The 19,470-nt window shown below is 42.0% G+C and overlaps 1 protein-coding gene across 3 annotated transcripts in view; it reads right to left on the bottom strand.

The window, feature by feature from the left end:
• The window catches only part of PHF3 (PHD finger protein 3), a 220,615-nt gene that overhangs the window by 18,412 nt on the left and 182,733 nt on the right, over positions 1-19,470 (bottom strand). For all 3 annotated transcript variants that reach the window (XM_073626731.1, XM_073626730.1, XM_073626733.1), the window contains one exon: positions 13,420-13,576. In XM_073626731.1, coding sequence (XP_073482832.1) covers positions 13,420-13,576 — 157 coding nt within the window. The remainder of the gene's footprint in view (positions 1-13,419; positions 13,577-19,470) is intronic.

The following is a 19,470-nucleotide window of genomic DNA, read 5'->3' as shown; positions in this document are numbered from 1 at the left end:
GAATTGCATATTTTTAATTTTTTTTTCTCAGCACCTACTGTATATCTGCTGTATTCATTTTTCACTTCCTCCGCCCTGGCCGTGGACCATCGCATCATTTCCTGTTTGCAATGCCTTCTGAGAAGGGGCGGCAACTTCCTCTGACACTGCCGTTGCTATGGAAACCTGACCTGAAACCTATTACACTGCTTGTGCTGCACTGAGCATGTGCAAGATCTGCAAGGATGAGATCCAGGAAGAAATACAGTCTGGCTTCAGATGCCCACACTTAAGATGGCCACGGCCTGCTGTAAGTTTATAAAATAACAAACTACTGCTATAAACTAACAAAACAGACCTTAGTTTACAGACTAACTTTACTAGAATACATTAAGCTTGTGTATTATAGGGGTATTTTTATTTAAAAAGTATAATTTCGGCCGGAACACCACTTTAAGTCTAAGACAGGGTTCTTATTGTACACTTCAGTAATGAAAGACAGTGGTACCTTGGATTACGAGCATAATTAGTTCCAGAAGAATGCTTGTAATCCAAAGCACTCGTAAAATAAAGCGAGTTTCCCCATAGGAGTCAATGGAAACTCCTTTAGTTAGTTCCACAGTGACTTCTATTGCATGCAGTACCGCATGTGGCCAGAGGTGGGGGGCACCAGAGACACTCGGAGACCGCTCAGATGCACTCGGAGACACTCGGGAACGGAGTGTTTCCGTGTGTCACCGGCGCCCCTGCACCTCTGGCCAAATGCGGTACTGCACAACCCAGAGGCTTGAATCCTGCTCGTTTTGCGAGGCAACGCTCGCAAAACAAGTAAAAAAATAATAGCTCATATTGCGAAATGCGCAATCCAAGGTATTACTGTACAAGACATTTTTCATGCTTAGCAAAGCAAGGCGAGTTTTATGGGTCATTATTATTAAAATAAAAATCCCCATCTTAAAATTAATCTATATTTACTTTTTTGGGTGTACATTTAAATGTCTTATCAATGGCTATAAATATTTGTTTCATAAAAGTATTGCTGTTTACTGTTTATATATATATATATATATATACATATACACACATATACACACACACAGTATCTCACAAAAGTGAGCACAACCCTCACATTTTTGTAAATATTTTATTATAACTTTTCATGTGACTGAACACTGAAGAAATGACACTTTGCTACAATGTAAAGTAGTGAGTGTACAGCTTGTATAACAGTGTAAATTTGCTGTTCCCACAAAATAACTCAACACACAGCCATTAATGTCTAAACCGCTGGCAACAAAAGTGAGTACACCCCTAAGTGAAAATGTCCAAATTGGGCCCAATTAGCCATTTTCCCTCCCCAATGTCATGTGACTCAGTGTTACAAAGTCTCAGGGGTGAATGGGGAGCAGGTGTGTTAAATTTGGTGTTATCACTCTCTCTCTCATACTGGTCACTGGAAGTTCAACATGGCACCTCATGGCAAAGAACTCTGAGAATCTGAAAAATAGGATTTTTTAAAACAGCTTACATGTAAAATCCTTTTCTTTCAATGGACATCACGGGACACAGAGCCTCAGTAATTACTGATGGGTTATATAGGTATCACTGGTGATTGGACACTGGCACACCCTAACCAGGAAGTTCAACCCCCTATATAATCCCTCCCCCCTGCAGTGATACCTCAGTTTTGTAGCCAAGCAATATAGTGTATTAGAAGAGGGGCGGGACCTCTGTGTCCTGTGATGTCCATCGAAAGAAAATAATTTTACAGGTAAGCTGTTTTAAAAAATCCTATTTTCTTTCTCGAACATCACGGGACACAGAGCCTCAGTAATTACTGATGGGATGTCCCAGAGCAATGCTATCTGAGGGGGGTGAAACCACAACCAAGTAGGGTGCAATCAGACCTGAGGACCCTGTACTGCTGCCTGCAGCACACTACGCCCAAAGGCGATATCCTCATGCCTTCTCACATCCACCTGATAGAATCTGGTGAATGTATGGACTGAAGACCAGGCTGCGGCCTTGCAGATTTGAGCCATAGAGGCCCGGTGATGCACTGCCCAAGAAGCACCAATAGCCCTTGTGGAATGTGCCCTGATCTGAAATGGAGGAATCTTCTGTTTCAAACCGTAAGCCTGAATGATCAATTGTCGAATCCATTTAGAAATGATAGCTTTTGATGCTGCTTGTCCTCTACTGGGACCGTCTGGCAGCACAAACAAAACATCCGTTTTGCGAATCTGAGCAGTCACTTCCAGATAGGCCTTAACTGCTCTTACTACATCCAAAGAATGCAGTGATCTTTCTTCCGGAGAACAGGGAACTGGAAAAAAGGAAGGTAGAACAATGTCTTGGTTTAGATGAAAATCTGAAACCACCTTCGGTAAAAAACTAGGATGAGGGCGCATTACCACTCTATCCTTGTGTACAATCAAATAAGGCTCTTTACAGGAAAGAGCTGCTAATTCTGATACTCTTCTAGCAGAAGAGATGGCTACCAGAAAAATTAACTTCCTTGTCAGCAAGACCAAAGGAATCTGACGTATTGGTTCAAAAGGCTGTTTCTGTAACATAGACAGAACCAAGTTCAAGTCCCAGGGGTTTAGGGGCGCCTTAACCGGAGGATTAAGATGTGTCACCCCCTGCATAAGGTTTCGGACCAAAGAATGCGAAGCAAGTGCCCGTTGAAATAATACTGATAAGGCCAAGACCTGGCCCTTGATGGTACTCAAGATAAAATATATGATGTAACAGCGCTCAAGTCCGTGGATATAACAGTAAAATAACGTTAAAATAAGTATCTAAATATATATATCTCTCTCTATCTATACGATGATAGGTCAAATAATCTATAGAGAGGGTAAAAGACAATAAACAGTGGCCCATAAAAATAGTCCAGAAAAGAGTCTATAATGTGTAGATCATCCGTAATGTAGATGGATGGATGTGGGAGCCAGGGGGATCTGTGCAGCCAGGATACCAAGGGCAGCTTCCTGTAGAGTGAAGTCAGCTCTCCATGTATACATAAAAAAATCCAAAAAGAAAGCGCCTCTTAAGTATCATTGGTTTATTAAAGTAATAAAAGCATATAAAAGCACTTACATTAAGGCTGACGAGTTGCAGCTTCCATAGAGAACTAAACCTGGTGTTTGTCAAAAACTCCAATAGTGTAGGGCTAGATGAGTGCCGGGCGGATGGCCGCGGACCTCCGCTCGGAAACGCCGGCTGTGTGTGCGGTGAGGTGAGAAAGTCACTTCCGCGTTCCAACAGGTCACATGGGTGATGACGTCATCATCACCCATGTGACCTGTTGGAACGCGGAAGTGACTTTCTCACCTCACCGCACACACAGCCGGCGTTTCCGAGCGGAGGTCCGCGGCCATCCGCCCGGCACTCATCTAGCCCTACACTATTGGAGTTTTTGACAAACACCGGGTTTAGTTCTCTATGGAAACTGCAACTCGTCAGCCTTAATGTAAGTGCTTTTATATGCTTTTATTACTTTAATAAACCAATGATACTTAAGAGGCGCTTTCTTTTTGAATTTTTTTGATTATTTTCTTGATGGTACTCAAGGACAGCTTCATCTCTAATCCCAATTGTAGAAAATCAAAAATTCTACCAATCACATATTTCCTGGGATGCCAACCCCTGGATTCACACCAGGATATATAGGCTTTCCAGACTCTATGATAACTCATTCTGGAAGCTGGCTTCCTTGCATTGATCAAGGTAGATATCACAGGGCCTGAAAGCCCACGACTCTTCAGAACGTGGGTCTCAATAGCCAAACCGTCAAATTTAGCGTTTGTAAAGCAGGATGGAACACTGCCAGTTCTCCATCCCCGGAATAAAAACTGCGGATATGCATGGCACATGCTTCTCTGCCCAGACTAAGATCTGGTTCACCTCCTTTTGAGCAGCTCGGCTCCTGGTGCCTCCCTGATGATTGACATAAGCCACTGCTGTGGCATTGTCGGACTGGATCCTGAATGGGCAACCCTGTAGCCTGATAGTCCAGGACTTTAGGGCAAGATATACCGCACGGATCTCCAGAATGTTGATGGGTAAGGTCTTCTCGGTCTTGGGTCATACCCCCTGAACCGCAGACTGTTCCAGAACTGCTCCCCAACCCGACAGACTGGTATCTGTTGTTACCACCGTCCAGGTAACCGGCAAAAAGGATTATCCCTTCTGCAGATTTTTGGGTATGAGCCACCAATTGAGGCTCTGACGCACCGCATGAGACAGGTGCATCGGAAGGTCTAATGCCTGAACCTTCTTGTTCCAGGCTGACAGAATACTGTGCTGCAGTAGTCTTGAATGGAACTGAGCATAGGGAACCGCTTTGAACGAAGACACCATCTTTCCCAGCAGCCTCATACAAAGGCGGACAGAGGGACCCTTCTTGGTCCTGACTGCCAGGATCAGCTCCCTTAAGGCAGTGATCTTTGCCTGAGGTAGAAATACCTTCTCCTGGCTTGTATCTATGATCAGACCCAAATATTCCAGTCTTCTTGCTGGTTTTAGGAAAGATTTTTCTAGGTTAAGGATCCAACCTAGGTGTTCCAGATACTTGACTGTGGTCCTCAAGTTCCCGTTTAAGGAGGCTACCGACCGGTCTATCAGGAGCAGGTTGTCTAGGTATGCTATGACAGCTATACCCTGAGCCCTTAATCTGGCCAGAGGAGGAGCCAAGACCTTTGTGAACATTCGAGGTGCAGTGGCTATCCCAAAAGGCAGAGCCACAAACTGGAAATGACGTCCTCCTATCTCGAAGTGCAGAAACTTCTGATGAGCAGGAAAAATGGACACATGCAGATATGCATCTCTGATGTCTATCAATGCCAGAAATTCTCCTCCCTGCAGGGTGGAGACTACTGTCCAAATTGATTCCATGCGGAAGGATTGAATCCTTAGGAATCGGTTCAGATCCCTTAAATCCAAAATGGGTCTGACATCCCCATTTGGTTTTTGGACCGTAAAAAGGTTGGAATAGAAACCCAATCCTTGATCCTTCGCGGGAACTACCATAATGACCTCCTGCAACAAAAGTCGCTCTAACGCTAGAAGGAGCGACTGCTTTTTCTCTGGATCTCTGGGGACACTTGACCTTAGGAAACGAGGAGAAGTAAATTCCTGAAACTCCAGCTTGTACCCTAAGGTTACCATGGAGATTACCCATCTGTCCTGGAAATCCTCCTGCCAGAGCCCTAAAAACTGTCGCAGTCTTCCCCCCCACTCGAGCGAGCAGGGGCGCCCCCTCATACAGAGATCTTATGGCCTGTACACACGGTCGGATTTTCCGATGGAAAATGTCCGATCGGAGCGTGTTGTCAGAAATTCCGACCGTGTGTGGGCTCCATCGGACATTTTCCATCGGATTTTCCGACACACAAAGTTGGAGAGCAGGAGATAAAATTTTCCGACAACAAAATCCGTTGTCGGAAATTCCGATCGTGTGTACACAAATCTGACGGACAAAGTGCCACGCATGCTCAGGATAAATAAAGAGATGAAAGCTATTGGCCACTGCCCCGTTTATAGTCCCGACGTACGTGTTTTACGTCACCGCGTTTAGAACGATCGGATTTTCCGACAACTTTGTGTGACCGTGTGTATGCAAGACAAGTTTGAGCCAACATCCGTCGGAAAAAATCCTAGGATTTTGTTGTCGGAATGTCCGAACAAAGTCCGACCGTGTGTACGCCCTATTAGTGTTTTGCCTAGTAGGCTTCTTCCCCCAGGACTTCTTTTGTCCCTGGGATTGACTCTTGTCTCTGGATCCAGACGGAGGAGGCCGTTGAGACTGCCTGGAGGCTGAAGCCCCCGGCGCTGGGGAAAGAGTCCGTTTAAAAGAGGGACGCTTACTCTTCTTCTTAACAGGTAAGAGAGTGCTTTTCCCACAAGAGATTCTCTTGATATAGTTATCCAAGTCTTCTCCAAACAACCTTTCACCACGAAATGGAAACCCAGCCAGGAGCTTCTTACATGGTGCTTCGGCTGACCAACCTTTCAACCATAGGATTCTACGTATATGCACTAATCCCAGCGACAGACGAGAGGTTTGCATGATAGAATCTCTGATGGCGTCAACCACATAACATAAGGCCGCTGGAAGGTTAGCCAACCCCTGGGCCTGCTGTTCAGGTAAAACCTTGATGACCTGCTTAACATGGTCTCTTAGACAAGCAGACTAAGGTCATGGATTACTGGAACCATTCCCTGTGGTCTGATGGGACCAACATAAACTTATTTAGTTCAGCTGGTGTCAAGCGTGTGTGGCGGCAACCAGGTGAGGAGTACAGAGACAAGTGTGGCTTACCTACAGTCAAGCATGGTGGTGGGAGTGTCATGGTCTGGGGCTGCATGAGTGCTGCCGACACTGGGGAGCTACAGTTCAATAAGGGAACTATGAATGCAAATATGTACTGTGACATACTGAAGCAGAGCATGATCCCCTCCCTTCTGAGACTGGGCCGCAGGACCCCAAACACACCTCCAAGACAATCACTGCCTTGCTAAAGGAGCTGAGGGTAAAAGTGATGGACTGGCCAAGCATAGCTCCAGACCTAAACCCTATTGAGCATCTGTGGGGCATCCTCAAATGGAAGGTGGAGGAGTGCAAGGTCTCGAACATCCACCAGCTCTGTGATGTCATCATGGAGGAGTGGAAGAAGACTCCAGTGGCAACCTGTGAAGCTCTGGTGAACTCCATGCCCAAGAGGGTTAAGGCAGCGCTGGAGAATAAAAATGCCACACAAAATATTGACACTTTGGGCCCAATTTGGATATTTTCACTTAGGGGTTTACTTACTTTTATTGGCAGCGGTTTAGACATTAATGGCTGTGTGTTGAGTTATTTTGAGGAGACAGCAAATTGAAACTGTTATACAACCTGTACACTCACTACTTTACATTGTAGCAAAGAGTAATTTCTTCAGTGTTGTCACATGAAAAGATATAATAAAATATATAGAAAATGTGAGGGGTGTACTCACTTTTGTGAGAGATTTTTTATATATATATATATATATATATATATATATATATATATATATATATACATACATACACACACACACAGTATGTAGAACGTTGTGAATAATGAGGCAGTAGTACTTGCTGTTTATATATACAGTCTGTGCTTCCTCCTGGATAGTGCTATACCCCGGTACTGTTACTCAGTACAAGTCAATCATTCTGCTCACACTGTTTGTGGCTTATCCTGTAGACTCATTACTTAATCTTAAGGAATACTGACTATAAATACTGTTTATACAGTAGGCATCCATTAGAGGGAGAATATAAAAATCTATCTATAAAATACTGTCATGAAAATTTAAACATGCATGAAAACATCAAAATGTAGATCAATTTAAAGTGAACTTGTACATTGTCAGGACTAATCAAAGTAACAGATTCAGTCTATAGCACATATTAGAGGGCTTTCTGGGGACACTTTTCTGATGGTAGTTTACCTAATTTAGCCACTTCAATACAAGGCACTTTTACCCCCTTCCTGCCCAGGCCAATTTTCAGCTTTAAACACTTTCGCATTTTGAATGACAATTGCGCGGTCATGCGACACTCTACCCTAATTACATTTTTATCTTTTCTTTCTCCACGAATAGAGCTTTCTTTTGGTGGTACTTAATCACCACTGGCTTTTTTATTTTTTACGCTACAAATAAAAAAAAGACCAAAAATTTTGAAAGAAAAAAAGTTTTTCTTTGTTTCAGTTATAAAATAAGTACGTTTTCTCCTTCACTGACGGGCATTGATGAGGTGGCACAGATGAGGAGGCACTAATATGCAGCACTGATAGGTGGCACTGATTGATGGGCGGCAATGATGGGCACTGATTATCAGCGCAGACCCCCCCCCACCGTCAGGAGAGCCGCTGATCGTCTCTCCTCTACCTGCGCATTGTCAGCGCGAATGGAGGAAAGCTGATAAACAGCACTTCCTGCTTACCATGTGATCAGCTGTGATTGGACACAGCTGATCACGTGGTAAAGAGCCTACGTCATAGGTTCTTTACCCAGATTGGAGATACGGTGTGTCTGATCCTGGGGGGCATGCACGAGCGGCTTATCCTGCTGGATGTCATATGATGACCAGTCAGGATAACTGATCCGCGCTGCAGCCGTCATTCTGCTATCGGCCAGGCGGGATGTGGTTAGACAAGCCTGTGTGCCAGTTTTGACACAAGCCAGATTCAGGTAGCTCTTACTATCACCGCTTTTAAAGCAGAACTAAAAATCTGTGCAATAAACCACACTTACCTGTCTGTTCCTTGGAAAGGAAACCGAGCTGCGCAGCAACTGGCCCGATCCTGTGTGCTGGGATGAGTAGCTCCTGCACGTGAGTGCCGTCATCCTGAGGAGACCAAAGAGGCCCAAAAAACAAAGAAGATGCCGGCGGCAGAGGGACTGTTGGAAGAGTGAGTGTTTCTGTCTTTAGTTCCACTTTAAAATCTGTCACTATGGCTACCGCCAGTGTGCAGATTAGGAAAATTGTGGTAATTAAGGCCAACACTGAGCTGGCATACAGAGAAACACCAGTGCTTAAAGGGGGGCATTCCTGTGCTGGGAAGTGGTCATAATTGTGGCAGGGTTTCACACGGGTCATGGTTGCTATGACATCAGCTGCCTGCTAGCAACCGATTACCGCTCCCCGTCTACATTTAGCTGCCAGCCAGGAGATTCCCCAACCAAAAACTTAATGTAAACAAAGGGGTCTGGGAATACTGGCTGATCTCATTACCCAAATATTTAGGCAGTGAAGAATCACACCGAAGCCTAACCTTATGGGGAACTCTCAAGAGTTTCTCATCAAGCTTCACCCACCCTACTCCAAGCCCACCTACTGCCATGCACTTTCAATCAAAAGCAAGGTGGACCTGATGGGGAACTAGTCTCTCAGATCTCCATCAGACACCACCCACTCCACTACAAAACTCCTTGACCATGCTCTTGCCAGTTTGACGGATGCAGTGGGCAGGGACGGAGTTCTGTAATCCCGAGCTGCATTTGGGAGGTGTTCGATATGGACAATCTGGCCTCAGTGTCCCCAACACAGATTCATGTGCCTGTTCCCCACAAGTAAATTAATCTGTCTCAAACATCAACAATTTCCGTTGCAGAAGTGCGAGAGAATTCTAAAGAGAATCTATCTCTTGTAAAGCCATCATGAATATAAAAGAGTGAGAAGGGTAAGTGCCTGTGACTACTGCGGCACATATTGAACACAGGAGAGAAGACACTCACATGTACTGCCTCTGAGTCTGCTGGCCCGGGGGACCATAGCTGATGCTGGCTCCTGTCTGTCCCCTAGTGTCACATTACAGGGGCCAGCAGGCCTTGCAGTATAAGGACTGTGAGGAGATATTCATTATACGTTTTAGCTTGTACATCTATGTTCTCAAACATCAGGCCTAATTCACCTATTAAACTGAATATCACTGAGCAGTAGGGAATTCTTATATTATAGTACATAATGATACACCTTGTATGGGCCTTGTGTGTAACCTGTGGGTTAAGAAACCTTAATCAATTTTAGGGGTCCCAAGCTAATTAGAAGTGACCTCCACGTAACTGATCTTTGTTAGGAACAAAGCATTTTTGATGTTCAAAACTGTCTATTTGCACACTTTACTCTTGATCACTGCAATCTGTGTTACTTCTGCTGCCTGCATTCTGTGTGTTACTTGAGACAGTTGCAATCTGTGCCTTACTTACTCTTGACCCCGGTACTCTGTGGGTTATACACTCCAGAACTCTACACTTTGCACATTATGCACTACTTACCTCTCCAACCCAGCGTGTTACTTACTCCTGACCACTGCACTTTGTACATTACCTTATTTGAACATCTGTAATTTCTTGAGGTACTGACCTCTGCACTCTGTGTTACTTATTTCTTGGCCATGCACAGCATCTCTTACATGCTTCTGAGCCCTGAACTCTGTCCATTGCTTAAGAATATGCAAACCCAAGATTTCATATAACTGATATGTTTCTGCTGTACCACATACTTGTATGAAAAAGTATCCTGTTCGTTGTTTTACTTTGTTTGTGTAAGTCCCTGGTGTTTCTGTCAGTCCCTCTGCTTTCCTATTAAAAACTGATCACACTAGGCTTGCCAGCACAGCGTGGTAGCTGTACTGGGAACTCAGCCTGCTCTCTTCCAATGATTAGACTTGTGCTAGCAGGTAAAAAAAAAAAAGATATTTATGTTTTTTTTTTTTTTACGTATACACAAATGTTTTGCCTTTCATTTCTATTTTAAGCTGAATCGGTTGTTTTACAAGGTGAGGAAGTGAGGGTTTACATATACTTTAGACTAGACCCAGAGCAGGGTAGATTCCGGTTTATTTTACCATACCGCTTTAAGCCCCTCCCACAGTTACTGCAATTTGGCCACACAAAATTCGCCTTAACACACATGTGCCACATCATGTCTATACTTTGGGTGCCCAAGGTGTTTGTCTTTATACCTAGAATGTCTTTCTCTTGTTTCAAAATCTGTGACATTGTTTGTGGGTTAAAAATGAGGGCATGATTTTGTAGCTGTGGCTACAAATGGGGTGTAAGTTTGTGGGAGTGGATAAAAGTGGGTGTGGTCAGTAAGGTTTCATTTTGAAAATGCTGTAAACTTGTGCTCCACTCTTCTAAACAAACGTGAGAGTTCAGTTGCAGCTTATTATCCTAGGAGGTAGAACAGCATCAAGTATTTTTTTCCACCATGAAGAGTGTTGACTTTTCAGTTTCCAATGATCTCCAGTTGAAGAATGTGCTCTTTCTGGCCTAGACTTAGGAGTATTTCTTTGGTTCCCTGCAGTAAACACACCAGTTCCCCCAGGCGATGGTGGTTCACTGTGAGAAATACTTCCTGCATGTGGCCTCTACTCCCAGATACTCAGATACACTGAAAGTCATAGAAATAAAGGCCAGAATGGCTTTAATTATGTCACATTCTGTGAAGGTGAACTACAGAAAAAAATTGCATCCTAGCTCTGGGGGATTTAGGTAGTAACCCGGAGACACCATGGTTTGGCTGCATGGGTGAAGATCCATAATCTTAGCTCCCGAACTATCAACAATAATTTGCTATTTGCTGATTTGTGTAACAGTCAATAGCTTTGTGGTTCTCATTGTAGTCTAAGCAGGATTAACTTTCAGAATTAAGATTTATATTTCTGAAAGAAGGAACTATAATCTTTTTCATCATTTTTTAAAACCATGGAACAGAATGAAACTACATTCACTATAAGTCAGCTTTCAGTTTATTCACAGCTATATACCATGCCTTGAAAAAGTATTCATACCCCTTGAAATTTTCCACATTTTATCGTGTTACAACCAAAAACGTAAATGTATTTTATTGGGATTTTAAGTGATAGACCAACATATAGTGGAAAATGATAAACTGTTTTCAATTTTTTTTACAAATAAATATGTGAAAAGTGTGGCATGCATTTGTATTCAGCACCCTCAGTCAATACTTTGTAGAACCACCTTTCACTGTAGTTACAGCTGCAAGTCTATTTGGGTATGTTTCTACCAGCTTTGCACATCTAGAGAGTGACATTTTTGCCCATTCTTCATTGCAAAATAGCTCAAGCTCTGTCAGATTGTATGGAGAGCATCTTTGAACAGCAATTTTCAAGTCTTGCCACAGATTCTCAATTGAAGTTAGGTCTGGACTGACTGGGCCATTCTAACACATGAATATGCTTTGATCTAAACCATTCCATTGTAGCTCTGGCTGTATGTTTAGGGTCGTTGTTCTGCTGGAAGGTGAACCTCCTCCCCAGTCTCAAGTCTTTTGCAGACTCTAACAGGTTTTCTTCTAATGCCGCGTACACACAAGCGGACTTGCCAACAGGCTAAACTCCGTCGGCATTTCGGACGGAAAGATTTAGAACATGTTCTATATCTGAGTCTGTTGGAAATGCGGACAGAAAAAGTCCGATGGGGCATACACACGGTCGGAAGCTCCCATCGTGTGTACGCGGCATTAAGATTGCCCTGTATTAGGCTCCATCCATCTTCCCATCAACTCTGACCAGCTTCCCTGTCCCTGCTGAAGAAAAGCATCCCCAAAACATTATGCTGCCACCACCATGTTTCACAGTGGGGATAGTGTGTTCAGGGTGATGTGCAATGGTAGTGTTCCGCCACACGTAGCGTTTTGCTTTTAGGCCAAAAAGTAAAATTTTGGTCTCATCTAACCAGAGCACCTTCTTCCACATGTTTGCTGTGTCCCCCACATGGTTTCTCGTAAACGGCAAACGGACTTCTTATGACTTTCTTTCAACAATGGCTTTCTTCTTGCCACTCTTCCGTAAAGGGCTGATTTGTGGAGTGCACGTCTAATAGTTGTTCTGTGGACAGATTCTCCCACCTGAGCTGTGGCTCTCTCCATGGTAGCTCCTGCAGAGCTACCATGGGCCTCTTGGCTGCTTCTCTGATTAATGTTTTCCTTGGCGGGAAAATATAATTTTCCTTCCATTTCACAATTATGTGCCACTTTGTGTTGGTCTATCACATAAAATCCCAATAAAATACATTACGTTTTTGGTTGTAACATGACAAAATGTGGCAAATTTCAAGGGGTATGAATACTTTTTCAAGGCACTGTATTTACCCTAATTTGGGTGTTTTAATAGGTTAGAGTAGCACCACACTACAGATTTTAGAAACATATTAAAGTGTGGTTATTCTTGTTAGTTTGCAGGAATGAGTGCTGAACATTTTTTGTTTTGTTCATTTTCTGTGTATTGTACAACTCTCTGCTATTTATAAATTAAGCAGCTGCAACTTTCTGGTTACTGTACCTTGTAAAAAAAGCTAATCTTAAAATTAACAATCTTAACTATGTGTATTAGAGATTAAAAACCGGGTGTGCCGTTGGGAGACTGGGCCAGCCGCTCCCCCACAGCCCTGCGTTCCAGTGAGCACTACAGGGGCTGAGCAGAGCAGACCTGAGAACTGAGCGAACAGTGGTCTCTGATCACTCAGATCTGCAGTCTCTGACCCTCTCTTGTATCAGGCTTGCAGTCTCTGACCCTCTCTTGTATCGTGCCTGCATTCTCTGACCATCTCCTGTACTATGTCTGCAGTCTCTGACAATCTAGTCTAGTATTTCGGGGGGGTGGCTGGAGCTCCTTTTTAGGTTGTTGTCTGCTGTGGTTAGAATTTGCTACATGCAGGGAGTGTTTTTTTTTTTTTTTAAGAAGAAGTAAAATAAAAAAAATGGAGTTCATCGGTCTGCTTGAATTTTTTTGATGAAAGCTATGGGCAGTAATCATGAATGATGTATTGCAGAATCGAATCAAATTGATGACATGATAGTCATAATCAAATCATACAGTGAAGATATGCACCTCTACAATATGTATTGAAATATTTAAGAACATTATATAATTACCTCGGATAAATGCTCTAATGATCCAGATACAGGGTATGCCTTGATAACAAATTTTGCCACAGAAGGCATATTAAGAAATCCTTTCCAAATACAGGTCAAACGGGACAAAAATGTAGATTCATCTTCAGCTGCTTCAGCAATATTAAAAGGCTCGGAACTAAAACAAGATTCATAAAAAAAAATAATAGCTTTTTGGGAAACATTTTGAAAAGGTTCACTACTGACATGCACTATGCATTTTAAGAGTTAATATAAAGCAGGTAAAATAAGTATTAAACAAGTCACCATTTTTCTCAGTAAATATATTTCTAAGACCCCTTTTACACTGAGACGCTTCTAAACTGGCAGTAAAACACTGAGCATGTTTGCAGTGCTTTTGAAGAGCTTTTCAGCCACTTTCCATTCATTTCAATGGAGAGGAGCGCTTTTGAGGTGCATTTTTTAGGTCTCCAAACATGCTGTTTTCGGGAGTTTTGTCACTTTCCCACCAGCGCAACACCCCAGTGTGAAGGCATCCATTGATTTTAATGGGAAGCAGTTTTCGTGAAATTTTCAGGCTCTTTTTTTTTTTTTTTTTTTTTAATGCAAAAGCACTTGAAAAATTTCTCAGTGTGAAAGGGGTCTTAAGGTGTTCTTGACCTAACATTTTCACGTCAGTAACAACCCATGCAATCCATACATACAAAAGAAACCAAAACAAATACATTCAGAAATTAAAAGAGAAGTATGGGTATCCTTTTTTTTTTTTTGCTTACATCTATTCTATGTGAGCTGCTATCTAAAAATCTTTCCAGCCCTCTCAGAAGTGCCCCCATTCTGTTAAAATCAAGCTAAATACCTGTGGGAGGGCCTACAGACTTTCATGCAGCATCATACCGATAATGGGAGTCTGGATCCACCCACTTTCCCGTCATCTGCTTGATTGATGTTGGCTCTCTGCTCATTCCTGAGACTTCATAGTGTAGCTGCTTCCTCCTCCCTCCCCCTCCTCTTCAGCCACTTTCCAATGTTCAGACTAATCCAGCAGAGATAACAATACTTCAGTGATTGTGTAAGGTAGGAGAAGACACAGAGTGCTATGTATGAGAACCTACACTATATTTTTCTAAAATTTAAAAAAAAAAAAAAGTGAAATACACATTTGGATTTAGCAGCAGACCGGCATTACATGTATTACTGTTGTAGTAATATAAAATTTGACTACTGATCCTTCCAAGTATCAACTATCCTTCCTGCCTTCCAAGTGTCAGCCATCCTACCTGCCTTCCAAGTGTCAGCCATCCTTCCAAGTGTCAGCTATCCTTCCTGCCTTCCAAGTGGCAGAGGGATGGTGGTGGGGGTGATGGGATCAGTGACAGAGGGATGATTTTTTAGGTACAATAAAGGAGACTCTGGGGAAATATCAGGGGTCTAAACAGGAGTATTTTACTTTAGATGTGGGGGAGTTGTCAGTGTCCCTCTCCTCTGCAGACCTGCTATGTACTGTACACAGGTATACGCTCTACACATAGAACTATGCTCATTTCAGAGAACAGACAAAGGGCACATGTTACTACGCTCCTTACCATGTCTCCTCTTCTGATATAACACAGTGCTATGTGTATAAAGCTTACCTGTGTTCATTGCTGGACATGAGAAGCGTTCAGTGAGACTCACTCCCCCATCGGCTGAAAGAGATGCTGACACAGACTTTGAAAGCCCTTGAGTGAGGGGAGGGGGGGGGATTCGTAAGACACAGCAACATCAAAGCCCACGGAAGGAGGTGTTGGAGGCTTGCAGATAAGAGTCGGGAAACATTATCCAGCTGCTGGGAGGTGAGGATATTTGAGTTTCACGCTGCCTCTGCTTCTGGGTTTTAGCTGGGGACATGCTGCCATGGAAACAGAGGCACGTGAAGAGTGTGCTCGTTCTAGATAGCAGCTTGGGTGTGTATCTCTTCACCAAACACATCCACATGTCCAAGAGAGGGAGGGACTAGCTGGATTGTGGAGCTCTGTCTACCACCTGGAAACTTTTGAACAGAGAGAGAACCATTAGAGGCTGCTTCTGGACTCTTCAAGAGACTATTCTGCAAAAACTAAAGGACTGAGGAAAAAAAGAATTGCAATGTAGGTATGAGGGTAACATGAACTACCTATTTTTGCATTCCCATACTTCTACTTTAAGTTATGTGTAATAAAATGGAATGACACAGGAAAAAGTATTGAACACATGAAGAAAGGGAGGTGCAAAAAAGGCATGTAAAGCCAAGACACCAGCTGAAATCTATCAGTGATCAGAAAGCTAACCTGCCTCTTGTCAGTGCAAATTAATATCAGCTGGTTCAGTCTCAACTGATGGCCTATAAAAAGGTGTGTCATTACCAAGATGTCACACAAGAAAAATCTCATTATGGGTAAAAGCAAAGAGCTCTCTCAAGACCTTTGCAACCTAATTGTTCCAAAGTAAAGACAAAGGCTATGTTAGCCTGTAAGGGGATAGGGGAAAAAAGAAAAATATTCCCTTTTCCCCTGGGACTTTTAAGGTGCTTCTTAACTAAACGATCTAAACAATAAATTTCCGTACCAGTTATAAAATTATTATTTTTATTTGATAAAGATTAAAAACATCTGTGTCTCACATGGAAAGGAAGAGACATAATTCTAAAAATGCTTAAACATAAATGATTAGACCTAAATTCATTAACATTATACAGTGCTACATAAAGCAACTACTTAAAGGTGCCATGACAATCTGCCGCTTGCTCGACATGTTTCGCTCAAATGTGAGCTTCTTCAGGAGTATTTAAAGGCAAATGATTGTAGTGGACTCAAGCTGTAGTACAACCATGTAGCTTAAATGCCCGCATAGAATAAAGCTAATGCCAACTTAGAAATGGGGGATTCTCATAAAGGTGGAGCCTCACTGTCATAGGGTGACCACAGGGGTATATAAAGTGTTTAAACAGGCCCTTAAATAGAACCAATTGTTAATCCTGACCCGGAACATGAAAGTCTCCCAGCCAGTGCAAATTCTACAAATGGAGATAGACACCAAAATTCTAATGGTCTAGTCCCTGGTAAAGGCACAGTTGAATTGTCCTGAGGGAGCGATTCCCTTCACAGCAGTTTTTTTGAAGGCATAGACACGGCACATGGGCTTGAGGGGGCTTGAAGCGTCCTCCATGGATGAGCACCGATATCGTGTTCCAAAACATATTGATGGCATTGGTTACAGAAGGATTTCTAAGCTTCTGAATGTTCCAGTGAGCACTGTTGGGGCCATAATCCAAAAGTGGAAAGAACTAATTTTACCATAAACCGGCTACAACCTGGTGCTCCTCGCAAAATTTCTGACAGAGGAGTGAAAAGAATTTTTAGAAGACTTGTCCTAGAGCCAAGGAACACTTGGGGAGAGCTTCAGAGAGACCTGGAATTAGCAGGTACAATAGTTTCAAAGAAAACAATAAGTAATGCACTTAACCGCCATGGCCTGTATGCACGCTCACTATACAAGACTCCATTGCTGAAAAAAAGCATGTTGAAGCTTGTTTAAAGTTTGCTGCACAACATTTAGACAAGCCTGTGAAATACTGGGAGAATATAGTCCGGTCAGATGAGAGGTCAAATAGCACTGCACATCACCCCAAAAACACCTCCATGCCAACAGTGAAGTTTGGAGGTGAACATCATGGTGTGGGGCTGTTTGAATGGAAAAATGTACCAAAACATTCTTGCCATCTACCAGGGTGATGAGGATAAAACAGGGGTGGACATTTCAGCATGACAATGATTCCAAAAACAAAGCTAAGGAAACTCTTAATTGGTTTCAAAGAAAGAAAATAAAGCTGCTAGAATGGCCCAGCCAATCACCTGACTTGAATCCAATAGAAAATATATGGAAATAACTAAAGATCAGAGCTTATAGAAGAGGCCTACTGAACCTTCAAGAATTGAAGACTGTGTGGAAAAATGGGACAAAATCACACCTGACTGACTAGTCTCTCCATACAGGAGGCGTCTTGAAGCTGTCATTACCAACAAAGGATTCTGTACGAAGTATTAAATAAATTTCAGTTTGTGTGTTCAATACTTTTTCCCTGTGTCATTCCATTTTATTACACATAACTTATTTTCTGAACTTATTTGTTTTAGTTTCTTTGTATGTATGGATTGCATGGGTTGTTACAAACATGTGGTGAAAAATGTTATATCAATAGCACCTTTAGAAATATATTTACCTAGAAAAATGGTGACCAGTTCAATACGTATTTTACCTGCAATATATTTGATACCTTCTTCATAAATTCCTCTAAAATACACAAACTTAAAAGGATATGATGATGTCAATAAAATTTACCAAGCGGTGAATCATACACAGTTTCTGTTAAGGACACTGACACCATCCTCTGTGCTTCTCAAACCAAGATAATTATTGCCAGGGAACTGATCTCTGAATGGAAAGTTTCATAAGGTTACTGACAGATGTTTTCCCTGTTATAATGCGCAAATTTCTGATTAATATTAATTACAAAACAGAATCCGGTCTTGTCTACTTAAATTAAGGAAAGAACAAGAAAAGCTTTCAGATTTCAAAAAGTGATGAACAAAAATATTTATTATCCTTTTTAGAATTTTAAACATAAGACATATAATCCCAATTCTAAAACGTTTGGACGCCATGTAAAAGCTACATAAAAACAGAATGCAGTGATGTGCAAATCTCATAAACCCATATTTTATTCACAATAGAAACTAGAAAACATATTAAATGTTTAAACTGAGAAAAAGTACAATACTAAGAAAAAAATAAGGTAAATTTGAAATTGATAGCATCAACAATTCTCAAAAAAGTTGGGACAGGGCAACAAAAAGCTAGCAAAGTAAGTGGTACTAAAAAGAAAAATAACAGGGTTAACTGGCAACAGGTCTGTAACATGACTGGGTATGAAAAAAGTATCTTAGAGAGTCAGAGTGTCTCAGAAGTAAAAATAGGTAGAGGTGCACCAATTTGTGAAAAGCTGCATATAAACATTGTTGAACAATTTCAGAAGAATGTTCCTCAATGTAAAATTGCAAGGACTTAAAATATATCATCATATACAGTGATATCAAAAGATTCAGAGAAACTGGAGAAGTCTCTGTGTACAAGGAACAAGGCTGAAATGCAATATTGGATGCCTGTGATCTTCGGGCTATCAGACGGCTTTGCATTAAAAACAGGCATGACTCTGTGATGGACATCACTGCATGGGCTCAGGTATACATCCAAAAATCACTGCCTGTGAACACAGTTTGCCGTGTCATGCAAAAATGCAAGGTAAAGCTCTATCACGCAAAGAAGAAGCCATATCCGAACATGATCCAGAAACACCACCATCTTCTCTGGCCCAAAGCTCACCTAAAATAATCTGTTGCAAAGTGCAAACCAGTTCTGTGGTCAGACGAAACAATATCTGGCAATCTTTATGGTAACAACAGGTGCTGTGTCCTCCAGACTAGAGAGGAGAGGGACCTTTCAGCATGTTATCAGCGATCAGTTGAAAAGTCTGATGGTAAGGGGGTGCATTAGTGCATATGGAATGGGCAGCTTGCACATCTGGAAAGGCACCATCAATGCTGAAATATAGATCCAGGTTTTAAAACAGCATATGCACCCATCCAGACAACGTATTTTTCAGGGAAGGCCTTGCTGTATCTGTGACAACAGCATGGCTTCACTGTAGAAGAGTCCAAGTGCTTAACTGGCCTGCATGCAGTCTAGAATTTTCACCAATTGAGGATCAAATTGTATTTGTGTGTAGTAAAGTATTTTAGTGGGGGTTTTTTTTTGGTTTCTGAAAATATGTACTTGATAAACAGTTGATCAAATATCGTGCAACAAAAAGTTGCAACTAATCATCTTTTTTATTCTACAGGGCCTCTGCGTTCAGAAAATATATAATGTTCTGGGGGTTTAAAGTCATTTTATAACCAAAATTTCTCAATTTAACAAGTCTGTTAAAAATAAAAAATAAAATGAAAAAAATGCTCCAGGGGAAGTTAATATTTGTGTTTTCATTTTAACCAGTTT

Source organism: Aquarana catesbeiana, linkage group LG04, assembly GCF_042186555.1.
Source record: "Aquarana catesbeiana isolate 2022-GZ linkage group LG04, ASM4218655v1, whole genome shotgun sequence".
Taxonomy (NCBI): Eukaryota; Metazoa; Chordata; class Amphibia; order Anura; family Ranidae; genus Aquarana; species Aquarana catesbeiana.
This window is presented reverse-complemented; position numbering and strand designations above follow the sequence as displayed.